The 15,605-nt window shown below is 36.6% G+C and overlaps 1 protein-coding gene across 3 annotated transcripts in view; it reads left to right on the top strand.

Annotated features, from left to right (window-relative positions):
• The window catches only part of TAOK3 (TAO kinase 3), a 190,881-nt gene that overhangs the window by 111,261 nt on the left and 64,015 nt on the right, over window positions 1-15,605 (top strand). For all 3 annotated transcript variants that reach the window (XM_047698308.1, XM_047698311.1, XM_047698310.1), the window contains exons 6-9: window positions 1,470-1,515; window positions 2,394-2,490; window positions 4,893-5,006; window positions 6,203-6,294. In XM_047698308.1, the coding sequence (XP_047554264.1) occupies window positions 1,470-1,515; window positions 2,394-2,490; window positions 4,893-5,006; window positions 6,203-6,294 (349 nt within the window). The remainder of the gene's footprint in view (window positions 1-1,469; window positions 1,516-2,393; window positions 2,491-4,892; window positions 5,007-6,202; window positions 6,295-15,605) is intronic.

The raw sequence follows: 15,605 nt of genomic DNA, 5'->3' as shown, positions 1-15,605 counted from the left end.
CCTTTGGCTCAGGTCATGATCGCAGGGTCCTGGGATTGAGTTCTGTGCTTCTCCTTCTGCCTGTCGCTCCCCTTGCTTGTGCATGCTCTCTCTCTGACAAATAAATAAAAATCTTTTAAAAATAATAACGGCGGGGGTGCGCCTGGGTGGCTCAGTGGGTTAAAGCCTCTGCCTTCGGCTCAGGTCATGATCCCAGGGTCCTGGGATGGAGCCCCACATCAGGCTCTCTGCTCAGCAGGGAGCCTGCTTCCTCCTCTCTCTCTCTCTGCCTGCCTCTCTGCCTACTTGTGATCTCTGTCTGTCAAATAAATAACTAAATAAAATCTTTAAAAAAAAAATAATAATAATAAAAGGGGCTGCCTGGGTGGCTCAGTGGGTTAAGCCTCTGCCTTCAGCTCAGGTCATGATCTCAGGGTCCTGGGATCAAGTCCCGCATCGGGCTGTCTGCTGGGTGGGGAGTCTGCTTCCTCCTCCGCCCCTCCTCTATTTGTGATCTCTCTCTGTCAAGTAAATAAAATCTTAAAAAATAATAATAATAACAATATATATTATAAAATCTATATTTTGCAATATCTAGCAATCCTAGAATGATATAAAAGAATATATACTATGTATTAATCTTATATAATGTATGATTATTATATGCTATAATATATGATTATAATATATATCACATGTCTGTATTATATAATTTTATATCTCATATTCTTCTAAATTATTCCAGTAATAGAGTACATAATTCATAAACACGTGTTTCTCTATCAATTATTTTAAATGAGAAGAGCTAATATATTAATTGTGGTTATGTGTAGGTGACATTGGGAAATTTGTATTTTAAAAGGAACATATGGTTTTAGAATATGTTTTTTAGAATAAGAAAATAGTATGGAGAGATTGAGAGAGTGAGAGTGTGTGTGTGTGTGTGTGTGTGTGTGTGTGTGTAGAGATTGGTCACTGAGCACTCATGGTTCTGACCTTGTCTATAAATCAGTAGTCTGGGACACCTAAAAAAAAAAATCTAAGATATATAGTTATAGAGTAAAGGAGTTTTTTCCTTTTTTTTTTTGAAAAGAGTCCCAAGATTGCAAACTCAGTAAATACCAATAGTATTTTAATAATATCGTTCTAGAAATTTTTTAAGATAAAAATTTATCTTAGTTTATTCTTAGTTCCTTGGTTACTTGGTTGGTTTTAGCAGTTTCTTATTAACTGTAATTATTCTGGTTATTGGGGCTCCTGGGTGGCTCAGTGCATTAAGCCTCTGCCTTCAGCTCCGGTCACGATCCCAGGGTCCTGGGATTGAGCCCCACATCGAGCTCTCTGCTCAGCAGGGAGCCTGCTTTCTCCACCTCTCTCCCTGCCTGCCTCTCTGCCTACTTGTGATCTCTCTCTCTCTCTCTCTCTCTGTTACATAAATAAGTGGAATCTTTAAAAAAAAATTATTCTGGTTATTATTTATTCTATTACAGTTGGTGATGGAATATTGCTTAGGCTCAGCCTCTGATTTGTTAGAAGGTAAGAATAAAACCACTATCCCCTCCTTTCTGTTCTGCCTTGACCAGAATAGTATTTCCTCCTAAATGCCCTATATTTGCCATTGGGCAAAGCAAATGGATGCTGACTCAGACCTAAGGATTGTGTGGATGGGCTGTGCAAACTTTATCTCTGTGGTGGCTGAAGTGTCTCGGGGATGACTGACAGCCCTCTTGCTGTTCAGCGCATGGCCCATCCAGGGCAGGTACTTGCTAAAATGTTTGGCTCATGTGATGTAATGTATGTAGCCAAAAAACGTCAAATTCATACGTATGTAGGAAAAGTAGATGGTATCAAATTATATTTATATTTAACTCTTTCAGATATCTTGACTGACCCAGTTCTCTTCTGCAAATGCTATTATAATCCGAGACTGGGTTAAAAATTTACATTAAAAAAAACTTTCTTATATCATCCTTGATCTCTGAATAGAAATTGCTTATTAGCTGCTTTCACAAATAATGAAAACCTGTAGTTAGAAGAGGTAATTATAGATGCTCTGTGGAGAGGAGAATAATGCAACCTAAAACATTCTAGGCATTTAAAATGTCAGAAAGGACTGGTAAATTTGGGCCTGGCCCGTTGGAATCAGTGGTGGCTTTGACGTGCAACTGACAAGCCAATTAACAATTCATTACAGTGAATATCAGGCTTTGTTTTATTTTGTTTTAAGGAGTTTGTTTGTTTTTGTACTTGAGTTTCCTGTTGTCTGATCATTTATTGCAATTCTATAGGAAATATGGTGAATGTGCTCCCAAAGTGTCATATGAGAGTATATAATTCAGTTTGGTGTAACTGTATAAGATATTAAGAAGAATGCAACTGATTATTACTTCTGAATTTTTCTTTTCCTTCTTCAGTTCACAAAAAACCACTTCAGGAAGTGGAAATTGCTGCCATTACTCACGGTGCCTTGCAGGGGCTGGCCTACCTGCATTCTCATGCAATGATTCATAGGTAAGGTTGGAGACCAGTCACATGTCAGTTACAGGACTCTCCAAGGAATCTCAAAAATGAGTGCATGCTCCACTTTTTAGGGTGCCTGTGGATTTATAGGAAGCAAAGAGACTGCTGCTGCTGCTGGATGTAAGAAGTAAAGTTGTCAGAATTTAGCTTCTGTCTCTTGGTCTGTCCCAGGTGTACACAAAGACTTGCATCGCCTCTGTCCTCTAGGTAACTGTTCTCTAAGCAAGATGTTGCAGGAGAATTTGAGGAAGGGCCCAGCAGCCTTTTGATACAATGCCAAGAAGAAAAGAAAATTAGCCTTCCTTGCATGTATTTCTTTCCTAGCTGAGTTTCTTCTCCTTTTCCCGTTGTAAATAACAACTCAATCTTCTATAAATTTGTGCTGTTTCATCACGTTAAAATATTGTGCATTTCAATAGTCCACATAGATACTTAGGAAGATATTCTTGTATTTATCTTGGCAGATGAAGAAACTGGGACTCTGAAAGATTTAAATAATTGCCCATAATTTCATAGGCTTTACATAATAAAGATTGAAGCTCAGATTTCCTAACTCCTAATCCAGGCCTTTCCTCTGCCTTTTATTTTCTTTACCACAACAGCACTGTCCTCCCTCCAATCTACTTCCTACCACTAACTTCTTTTAAATAAAAATGTTGTTCCTAATCTTTCCTTCTCTCAATAAAGAACTTCTAGTACGATAACTTTAATGAATGATGGCAGTAGTGGAATATGGGGTAGATATAAAAGATCTCAGATGACTCAAAAACAGAAGAAAAAACTTTGACATTTACTAGGAAGAAATGAAACTATTACATCATAGGTTCCCCTTTTGCTTATGTTTTAATCACCCTGGAGTAGCCATTATCAGTTACTGGTACAAGAAAAGCAGAACTTCCTCAAAATAGGCAGACCAAAATTCCTGCCATGAATTTGGCCTATTTGTAAAGACAAAGAATGAGCCTAACCATATCTAATAAATGCTTATAAAATGGATTTAACCATAATGTCTATGGGTTTAACAAAAAAAAAATTTTATAGTGCAGTTTTTGGGTACCAAAATGTCATTACCGAATGCCAGCTTGTTTATATACGATTTTGCTGGTTCCTGTTTAAAGACATGGTTCATTTTTGTGCGCCTTTGGTAACAAATCTGCAACATTAATTTAATGTTTCATATTCTGTATTATGCTTTATCTTCCTTAGTGTATAAAAGTTGAAAAACAAAGCTTTTAAATTGTGCTCGCTATTTAAAAATAAATACCACATCTCAGATTTATTATTTTGATTTGACAAGCCAGTGTTCTAATTGAAGGTAATAGAGGAGAGATATTTTTCTGTTGTTAGATAAATAAATGTTTTTTTAGTCCTCTCTGCCAATGCCTAATGTCATCTTGAGTAAAGAAACTGAATTTTGAAGAGAAGGTTTTTGGAGACATTGCTTTGGAAACATTTGAACCTTCTCATTTTCAGCTCAAGTTTTCCTCATTCTCTCTGCTTTGTCTTTCCACGGCCCATCATTTTATAAGTCTTGGTTCCTGGTGCTCATTCCACCTCATGCTTTTTTTGAAGAGAATCAAGAATACATCCACATCTTCTCATTCTGAATTATCATCCTCAACAATGAATATTTTAAAATAATATTTTGAAAACTTCCTGCTGCATAAAATATCTAATAGCTTTAGTAGTAACCACTTGCGATTCTTTGTAGTAATACAATAGAAATGCAATTTCCTAATCCCTAATCCTTGTTTGTTTTGATCTTTCAGGGTCTTCTTTTTACTGTACAGTGTTATTTTTAAAATAACACCTTCTATATAACATGTACCCTCAAATGCCTTAGAGTTGCAGTTACAATTAAGGCAGAGAGAAAGGGTCACAGGCAAGAAAGAAAAGGTATGTGTGTAGTTGAGGTTTGCTGGGTAGGGTAGACAATACAGTTATTGAAGGTTTGTTTAGTATCCAAAAATGTTATGTAATTTGGAAAAGAAAAAAAAAAGGCAGTGATAAATGGCACCAGTTTTCCCAACATAAGAGATACTGTTGATGACTGGATTTGGCATCTGAGAATATGCTTTTTTAAGTGTAGCAACTGAATAGGTTTCCTTGTCCCGTGTCTGTCTGCCTTTTTTTCTCATTGCATTCCTTCCCTCTAAAGAAAGTTCTACCTTTTAGTAATTACTTTGACCTACCTGTAAGTACACCCAGGAATCTGGGCCCCCCTTATAACATTCGGTAATTACTAAATCCCCCTCTGGCTATCTGGGCAAGGTTTTTTTGTTTTGTTTTGTTTTGTTTTTAATAAACTTTTTGTCTTATTAATTGCATGCTCTGACCTATTCCATAATCAAAGTTGAAAAGTAATTTTCTAACCCTCTTATTTTTTTCTATAGGGATATTAAAGCAGGAAATATTCTTCTAACAGAGCCAGGTCAGGTGAAACTAGCTGATTTTGGATCTGCCTCGATGGCTTCTCCTGCCAACTCCTTTGTGGGCACTCCTTACTGGTATGTAGAACTTAAAAATTAGAATTTTAAAATATGCATACATGAACAAGATGGCCTCAAAGCATTGCTTTTGTTTTGTTTTGTTTTGTTTGACAGTGTCTCACCATGTGCCTCAAATGAGGTTTCCATTAAAGGATAGAAAACTCACTGGCAAAAAAAGAAACACTCTGACTTAGTATAAAATTTCCAGTAACTTTAAATTGTTCAAATAAGGTTGATGTCACTGTGTGTAAACTGAGCAGGATTATCAACTCACTGACCAAGCTCAGGTTTTAGATTTCATTTGAAGTTTCTTTTGAAACTTTCTCTTGAGGCCTAATCTCTACGCAAAGACAAGGTAGTTTCTTTAACCTTCTCTAGTCAACAAACAAAAATACTACCTTTCAATGAAAGAAGTCCGGTTTCTTTTTTGTTGTTGTTGAGTTCTTTTCTGAGACTTTTCTTAGTTTGTCACTCTGACTGAAAATTTCACCCCATCTATTCAAGATGTTGTTCCTCCTTTTCATAGATAAACTGGAATTACATTATACCTTGGATAATGACTTATATCCCTGGATAATTACTTATCTACTAAAAAAATCAGCTACTATTTGAATTTCCTTTCTGTCCATGATCATCAAATAGCATTTACTAAGTAGTCACTTACATATAGTAATAGGAAAAAAAAAAAAAAAAATGAAACTGATAAAGGCCCTGACCTCCTTTGGAAATCCATTCTGGACAAACAATATCCATCACCATAGCACGTTTGTTTATTTTTTAAGTTGTAATATCTTTGAAATATCTGATTATGTTGTTTTAAATAGTTCATAAGTATTTTTCATGTTGTCTATAGTTAGTTAAATATTTCATACGTATGAATTCTTTACAAATCTCTGAGGTAGGTACTAGAATTCTCTCCACATTGCAGATGGAAAAACTGATATACAGAGAGGTTAAGTAATTTAGCCACGGTAAAACTATTAGATAATGGTGGAACCAGGATTTATTGAGAATAATGTATTATTTCATATAAATCCTTGAGTGTAATGTTTATATTTTGAACAGTGTTTTTCCAAATGACTTATGTTAAGGAAATAACATTTTTATCAGACAAAATTTTAGACTGTGTTCAAACAACTATTTCACCAAATCACTTCATTAAATGAATTTTGTTTTTAATTTGCAACTCAAGTTTTGTACATTACGTTTGGCAGGATGGCTCCAGAGGTGATCTTGGCTATGGACGAAGGACAGTATGATGGGAAAGTTGATATTTGGTCACTTGGAATCACCTGTATTGAATTGGGTGAGTGAAAGAGTCGTTTTATTGTACTTTTGAGAATCACTTCTATGATTGTTAATTCGTTCATCCTGCTTTCATTTAATGGGTCACTGCTACATGTGGGCCAGGCAGTATGAATTTATTCGATTTTTTTCTATGCTTTTGTATAACATCAGAAGATTACTTTCTCTTTACTACATTTTCATATTATTAATTTAAAGAGCTGCTTTAAAAGAGCAGATACAGCAAATGACAAATGTGGGAATATATAATAATAAGCATTAATATTTGAAAAATATCCATTCTCCGTATCATGAGTGATAACTTCCCAGTAGTAATTTAATTTCGACGTGTGTAAGGGAAATCTGAAAAATAGCCGGCTTATCCCAAAATCTGACTGTAAAAACTGTATTTGACCCATTTACAGAGCAACCTCACATGAAACTTCTTGTTAGAAGATACCCGCTGCTTTAAAGTTGTTCCCCAAACATTGTTGCATTCACATAAAATTGTCTAACATACCACAGATTCTTGATTCTCTGGTTGTATATTTTGAACTTTAATGTATCCTAAAGTCACTTTTATCCAGAGCTATATTGGCAGATTTAATCAGTGATTCTTAGGTAGTGGGGTGGATAGGATTACTGTGGAGCTGGAGAAAAGGATGGACAGTTGACCTTCCAGAGCCACTGAGAGCTGGCTCCAACACTGCCTTTATCTAGATTTTTATTTACAATTTATATAAATACATTTAATTTTTTAATTGGTTTTTTAAAGTTTCTTCATCTGGTTTTTTGGGTTAATTTCCTCTACTCTGGAATCCAAACTGATCCTGTAAGAATTTCTGAGCCCCAGCTTGTTTCTCAGACTGTAGTTTTCTTTTTCCTAAAATGCTTGGCTTGTAAAGACAACTTGCGATACTTTGTATTACATTTCCAGTTGCTTCACTGACCCCTTTCTTGAACAAAGAAACATATGATGAAGATAAAGATTTGTCTTCTCTTTTTTTTTTAACCTTAAAGAGATAATACTTTTTCAAAAATTGAGTTTAGGGAGAAGCTTTAAAATATTTAATTTTTAATTTTTAAAAATCGGTAATACTCATGGTTTGTAAATCAAAAAATAGAAAAAGACATGCAGCAAAATAACTCAGACCTCTGGCCCTATTTACCCATTTCCTTTCCCACCCCTGCTAGTACATACAGGGTACCACTGTAACTAATTTCCTATATGTCCTTCCAGAGCTTCTTTACAAATACACAAACAAATACGAATATACATGTATTACATTCCTTTTCCCGCCCAAGTTAACATATACAAGTGATTCTGTATATTGCTCTTTCACTTAACAACATCTTGGAGATCTGTTTTATATTAGTAACTTAGGCCTCTTTTTCATTTTTTTTTTTTTTTTAAACTGGCATCATTTACTCCTCTAGTACTATGGATATACTGAAATTTATTTGACTGGTCCTCTGTTAAAGGATATTGAGGTAGTAGATTTCTTTTCTAGTCTTTTTTTTTTTTTTAAGATTTTATTTATTTATGTGAGTGAAAGAGAGAGCACACGCATGATCAGGGAGAGGGGCAGAGGGAGGACCAGCTTCCCTGCAGAGTAGGGAGACTGATTTGGGGCTCCATCCCAGGACCCCAGGATCATGACCTGAGCCAAAAGCAGATGCTTAACCAATTGAGCCACCCAAGCACCCCTCTTTTTTTTTACTTTTTTTTTAAGATTTTATTTATTTGACAGAGATCACAAGTAGGCAGAGAGGCAGGCAGAGACAAAGGGGGAACCAGGCTCCCTGCTGAGCTGAGAGCCCGATGTGGGGCTCCATCCCAGGACCCTGGAATCATGACCTGAGCTGAAGGTAGAGGCTTTAACCCACTGAGCCACCCAGGTGCCCCTTTTTTAACATTTTAATATTGTGTTATTCTCTCTTTCACTGCAAAGGAAATTAATCTAACTTATTCACACTGATTATGGTGGGGGAGACTCAGAAGAAATATTTGCATACTTTAAAAAGGACATATGATGCACTTCCAACAATACTATATACAACTTTACAAGATAGTCTTAAAAGTCAGAGAGGGAAAACTAATCCAGATAATTTTGAAAAAGTAGAATTTAGATAGAAAAATCACCGAACCAAAATCCATACCATCATAATTAATACAGTACTGATGTAGGGAAAGACTAATATCCAATAGAATAGACTATAAAACCTAGAAATAGACTCATGTATAAGTCAGATTGTGGTATAAGACAGGAAAAGCATTATAAATCAGTGGGCAAAGATGGCCCATTTGATAAATAATATGAGACAATTTGTTAATTGTATGAGAAAAACTATAATTAGATCCTAGTTTATGCCATACACAAAAATAAAATCCCAGGGGCACCTAGGTGGCTCAGTAGGTTAAAGCCTCTGCCTTTGGCTTAGGTCATGATCCCAGGGTCCTGGTATCGAGCCCCACATCAGGCTCTCCGCACAGCAGGGAGCCTGCTTCCTCCTCTTTCTCTGCCTGCTTCTCTGCCTACTTGTGATCTCTGTCTGTCAAATAAATAAATAAAATCTTAAAAAAAAAAGTCCCAGATTAGTTAAATACCCAAAAGTAAAAAATAAAACTTTAAAACTTTTAAGAGAAGCCATCTTCTGACTCAGTTTCCTCATCTACAAAATAGAGATAACAATGCTACAAAGTAGATACTATTATTATGAAGATTAATGAATAATATATAGATATAAAATATTTATCAATAGATACTTGGGCTGCTTCCATATCTTTGCTATTATAAATAATACTGCAGTAAACATGGGAGTACATGCATCTTCTTGAATTAATGTTTTCATTTTCTTTGGGTAAATACCTGAGAGTGGAATTATTGGATCATATGGTCTTTTTCTATTTTTAACTTTTTGAGGAATCTCCATACTGTTTTTCACAGTGGCTGTACCAATTTACATTCCCACCAAAAGTGAATGGATAAAAAAGATGTGGTACACACACACACACACACACACACACACACACACACACACAGAAATATTACTCAGCCAAAAAAAATGAAATCTTGCCATTTGTAACAACATGGATGGACCTAGAGCATATTATGCTACCTGAAATTAGTGAGACAGAGAAAAAAAAATATGGTATGATTTCACTTATATGTGGAATCTAAAAAACAAATAAATGAATAAACAAATAGTAGAATCAGACCCATAAACACAGTGAACATACAGATGATTGTTAGGGGGATGGACAAAATGGGTCAAAGGGTGTGGGAGATAGAGGCTTTCAGTTTTGGAATGACTAAGTCGCAGGAATAAAAGTCACAGGCATAGGGAATATAGTCAGTGGTATTATAATAGCATTGCATGGTGAGAGATAGTAGTTACCCTTGCAGTGAGCATAGCATAATGTTTAGGGTTGTTGAATCACTGTGTTGTACTCCTGAAACTAATGTAAGATCCTATGTCAACTATACTCATATAGATAGACATTAATATAGAGATATGAAATACTTAAAATATGGCATGCCATGTAATAAGCACTATATAAATATAATTATTATTACTATAGGAGTATATACCTTTATGGGTATGGGAAGCATTTTTCTAAAAATATTTTGAAAATGTTGACAAATATGATAACTTTTAGTACTTTAAAATATAAAGCTGTGGGGGCGCCTGGGTGGCTCAGTGGGTTAAGCCGCTGCCTTCGGCTCAGGTCATGATCCCAGGTCTTGGGTTCGAGCCCCACATCGGGCTTTCTGCTCAGCGGGGAGCCTGCTTCCTCCTCTCTCTCTGCCTGCCTCTCTGCCTACTTGTGATTTCTCTCTGTCAAATAAATAAATAAAATCTTTAAAAATATATATATATATATAAAGCTGTGTAAAATACAATAATTGAAATATAAGCCAGAGACTCATAGAAAGTAATTTCAACATATCTAACCAACAGAGTATTGGCCCAGAATATTTTTTGTAATTTTTAAATTTTTTATTAACATATAATATATTATTAGCCCCTGGGGTAAAGCTCTGTGAATTGCCAGGTTTGTACACTTCACAGCACTCACCATATAGCACGTACCCTCCCCAACGTCCATAACCCAACCCACCCTCTCCACACCCTCCCTTCCCCCAGCAACCCTCAGTTTGTTTTGTGAGATTAAGAGTCTCTTATAGTTTGTCTCCCTCCCGATCCCATCTTGTTTCATTTGGCTCAGAATTTTTAAAGATTCCTTATGATTTACCACATTTCTTTATCAAAAATAAAAAGACAAACAGCCAGTAGAAAAATGGGCAAATAATATAATCAGCAAGTTCATTGAAAAAGAAACCTAAATGGACACCAAACATTCAAAGATACTCAGTCTTGTTAGCAATAAGGGAAATGCAAATTCAAACCTCATCACAACGGGGCACGTTGGGTGGCTCAGTGGGTTAACCACACAACTCTTGATCTCAGCTCAGGTCTTGATCTCGGTGTCATGAGTTCAAGCCCTGTTTTGGGTTCCATGCTGGGCATGGAGCCACTTTAAAAAACAGAACAAACAAAAATCCTTTTCACATTTATCAGACTGGCAAAAGTTCTTAAGTCTGAGAATAATAAATAGATGTTGGGAAACTACGAAGGAAACATGAACTCATTCACTACTGGTAGAAATGTAAATTGGTGTTAACAACTTCAGATTGTAAATCGACAACATCTAGTAAAGTGGCTGAGTAGTTTCAGTGACCCACAACTTCACTTCTCAGTGTGTTCCTTAAATAAATATTTATGGATGTACACCGGATGTGTGTACAAGAATGCAACCTTGTGTCGAAGCTAGAGAAGGTTGAAACAACCAGAATTCTTATCCAAGGAGGAATGGATAAATGAATTACAGAATACTGTATCACAGTTAAGGATGAACCGAATCTACATGTACCATCATGGACATATCTCAAAAATCATCACATTGATGCAGAAAAAGCATTTGACAAAATACAGCATTCTTTCTTAATAAAAACCTTCAACAAATTAGGGGGTGGATGGAACATACCTCAACATCATAAAGACCATATATGGAAGACCCATAGCTAATTTCACTCTCCGTGGGGAAAAAACAGAGGCTTTCCCCTGTAGCAGGAATAAGACAGGGATGTCCACTCTCACCACTCTCACTCCTAGTACTAGAAGTCTTCGCCTCCGCAGTCAGACAACAAAAAGAAATAAAAGGCATCCAAATCAGCAAGGAAGAAGTCAAACTTTCACTATTTGCAAATGACATGGTAGTCTTTGTAGAAAACCTGAAAGACTCCACCAAAAAATTGCTAGAACTAATTCATGAATTAAGCAAAGTTTCAATATATAAAATCAATGTGCAAAAATCTGTTGCATTTCTATACACCAGTAATGAAGCGCCAGAGAAAGAAATCAAGGCATTAATCCCATTTGCAGTTTTACCAAACAGTAAGATACCTAGGAAAAAACCTCACTAAAGAGGTAAAAGATCTGTACTCTGAAAATTAGAAAACACTTGTGAAAGAAATTGAAGAGGACACAAAGAAATGTAAAAGCATTCCATGCTCATGGATTCGAACAAACATTGTTAAAATGTCTGTATTACCCAGGGGCACCCGGGTGGCTCAGTCTGTTAAGCGTCTGCCTTCAGCTTCAGGTCCCAGAGTCCTGGGATCGAGCCCCACATCCAGCTCCCTGCTCAACAGGAAGCCTGCTTCTCCCTCTCCCACTCCCCCTGCTTGTGTTCTCTCTCTTGCTGTGTCTCTCTCTCTCTGTTAAATAAATAAAATATTTTTTTTAAAAAAATGACTGTATTACCTAAAGCTATCTACACATTTAATGCAATCCCTATCAAAAGAATACCAGCATTCTTCAAAGAGCTAGAACAAACAATCCTAAGATGTGTATGGGACCACAAAAGACCCCAAATAACCATAGTCCTGAAAAAGAAAAAACTGGAGGCATTACAATTCCAGATTTCAAGCTCTATTACAAAGCTGTAGTCATCAAGACAGTACGGTACTAGCACAAGAATAGACACACAGATCTATGGAACAGAATAGAGAATCCAGAAGTGGACCCACAACTATATGGTCAGCTATTTTTCAAGAAGGCAGGCAAGACTCTCCAGTGGAAAAGAAGACAGTCTCTTCAACAAATGGTGTTGTGAAAACTGGACAACATGCCAAAGAAACTGGACCACTGTCTTCCACCACACACAAAACTAATTTCAAAATGGATGAAAGACCTAACTGTAAGACCAGAAACCATCAAAATCCTAGAGGAGAATACAGACAGAAACCTCTTTGACCTCGGCTATAGCAACTTCTTACTAGACATGTTGCCAGAGGCAAGGGAAACAAAAACAAAAGTGAACTGTTGGGCTCCATCAGGATAAAAACTTCTGCAAAGTGAAGGAAACAATCAACAAAACTAAAAGGGAGCCTACAGAATGGGAGAAGATATTTGCAAATGACATCAGATAAGGGGCTAGTATCTAAAATCTATAAAGAGCTTGGGGGTATAGCTCAGGGGTAGAGCATTTGACTGCAAAATCTATAAAGAGCTTATCAAACTCAACACCCAAAGAATAAATAATCCAATCAAGAAATGGGCAGAAGACATGAATAGACATTTTTCCAAAAAGGACATCCAGATGGCCAACAGACCCATAAGGAGATGCTCGACATCACTCATCATCAGGGAAATACAAATCAAAACCACAATAAGACACCACCTTACACCTGTCAGAATGACTAAAATTAACACAAGAAACAACAGGTATTGGTGAGGCCGTGGATAAGGGGACCGCTCTTGCATTGTTTGTGGGAATACACACTGGTACAGGCACTCTGGAGTACAGTATGGAGATGCCTCAAAAAGTTAAAAATAGAACTAACTACCCTATGAATAACATGAATAATAGAACTAACTACACAGCAATCACAGTAGTGATCAAAGGATATGAACATACAGATTTGAAGGGGTACATGCACCTCAGTGTTTATAGCAGCATTATCAACAGTAACCAAATTATGGAGAGAGCCGAACAACCCATTGACTAAATGAATGGATAAAGAAGATGTGCTATAGATACAATAGAATGTCACTCAGCCATCAAAAAGAAGGAAATCTTGCCATTTGCAACGATGAGGTTGGAGCTAGAGTATATTATGCTAAATGAAATAAGTCAGAGAAAGACAAATACCATATGATCTCAATCATGTGGAATTTGGGGCGCCTGGGTGGCTCAGTGGGTGAAAGCCTCTGCCTTCGGCTCGGGTCGTGGTCTCAAGGTCCTGGGATCAAGCCCCGCAGCGGGCTCTCTGCTCCGCGGGGGGCTTGCTTCCTCCTCTCTCTCTGCCTGCCTCCCTGCCTACTTGTGATCTCTCTCTCTCTCAAGTAAAATCTTTTTTTTTTTAATTTTTAAAAGATTTTATTTATTTATTTGAGAGAGAGACAGTGAGAGAGAGCATGAGCTAGGAGAAGGTCAGAGGGAGAAGCAGACTCCCCATGGAGCTGGGAGCCTGATGTGGGACTCGATCCCGGGATTCCGGGATCATGACCTGAGCCGAAGGCAGTCGTCCAACCAACTGAGCCACCCAGGCGTCCCCAAATAAGTAAAATCTTTAAAAAAAAAAAAAAAATCATGTGGAATTTAAGAAAGAAAACAGATGAACATATGGGAAGGGGGGTGTGCAGAAAAAAAGGAGGGAGGGAAATAAACCATAAGAGACTCTTTTTAAACAATTATTTTTATTAACATATAATGTATTATTTGCCCCAGAGGTGCAGGTCTGTGATTCATCAGGCTTGCACAATTCAAGCACTCACCATAGCACATACCCTCCCCGATGCTCATCACCCAGCCACCCTATCCCTACCCGCAACCCCCCAGAAGTTTGTTTTGTGAGAGAAGAGTCTCTTGTGGTTTACATAAGGGTTGATGGTTGGAGGTGCAGCGGGGGATGGGATAGATGGATGAAGAGGTTAAAGGAGGGCCCTTTTTGTGATGAGCACTGGGTGTTGTATGTAAGTGATGAGTCACTGAGTTCTACTTCAGAAACTAATATTGCACTGTATGTTAACTAATTTAGCAATAAATTTAAACTTAAATTTTAAAAATCTAACATTGAATGTTTAATGAACAAAGAAATTTGCAAAAGTTATAGGTACAGTATGATACTAATTATGAAAGTTTTATAAACACTTCTTTATATTGTTTGTGTATGTGTTAGTATATATATTAGTATATACATAAATATTTTTTAAAACATAAGAACATAGATGTAAAAGATGTAATTTCAAAACAACATTCTCTGGAGAGAGGAAGAAGAAAGTTATATCTACTATATTACTTTTTTGAAAGAAAAAAGTTCTGAAAAAAAGACAAAATACTGATTAAATGAAAGGTATCATAATCTACAAATTTTTATGTATGAAATATTTAAGAATTTTAATTTTTTTATTTATTTACTTTGAGGGGGGAACGGGGCAAAGGGAAAGGGAGAGACAGAGGATTTCAAACAGACACCACACCCAGCATGGAGCCCATTTGGGGCTCGATCCCACAACCCTGAGATCATGACCCCAGCTGAAACCAAGAGTCGGATGCTTAACCAACTGAGCCACCCAGGCACCCTGAAGAATTTAACTTAAGTTTGAAAAAAAAAAAAAGACTTTTTAAAACAAATAAATAAATATACATTCCTGCAGTAAAAACAAAAAACCTGCCCTCTGCCTAGCATAGAGTTAGTGATTTGGAATAAATTTTAAAATTAGACACCCTGGATTTGAATTTTGGCTTTACCAACATTAGCTGGCATTTGTTGGTGTACTCCAAATGGCTGCACTTATACCAGCAGGGCATCCAAGTATTCTAGCCTGTGAATGACACCTTTTGAAGTTGCATAACATGTTCATCCTGAATGTGAGTTTGGACAACTTTCTCAACTTCCTTGAGCCTTAGTTTTCTCACCTAAGTAAAAATAACAATACATATACTCTAAATATTGTCACTTCAATAAGATAACGTATGTAAAGTGTTTAACATACGCCTAGCGCAGAACAAAGGCTCAGTAACAGCTAATTGCATTTGTCTATAGGATTATTCCTATTTTTGTCATTTATATTCTAAAATCAACCAAAATTATAAACTGATGCCATAGCAGCAACTCCTCTGTTGTAAAGATCTAAGAGGATTTACTACCTAAGTTGAATTTTACAGCTCATCAGTGTCCACCCATTGTTTTAACAAGTTTTTGCTTACCATAATCTTTCTAACGTGGATTCTGCCCTTTCCAACCTTCTTAAATAGAGCAG

The sequence above is a fragment of the Lutra lutra genome, chromosome 12 (genome assembly GCF_902655055.1).
Source record: "Lutra lutra chromosome 12, mLutLut1.2, whole genome shotgun sequence".
In the NCBI taxonomy this organism is placed as follows: domain Eukaryota; kingdom Metazoa; phylum Chordata; class Mammalia; order Carnivora; family Mustelidae; genus Lutra; species Lutra lutra.
Note: the sequence above shows the minus strand (reverse complement) of the source record. Positions and strands in the feature narration are given on the sequence as shown.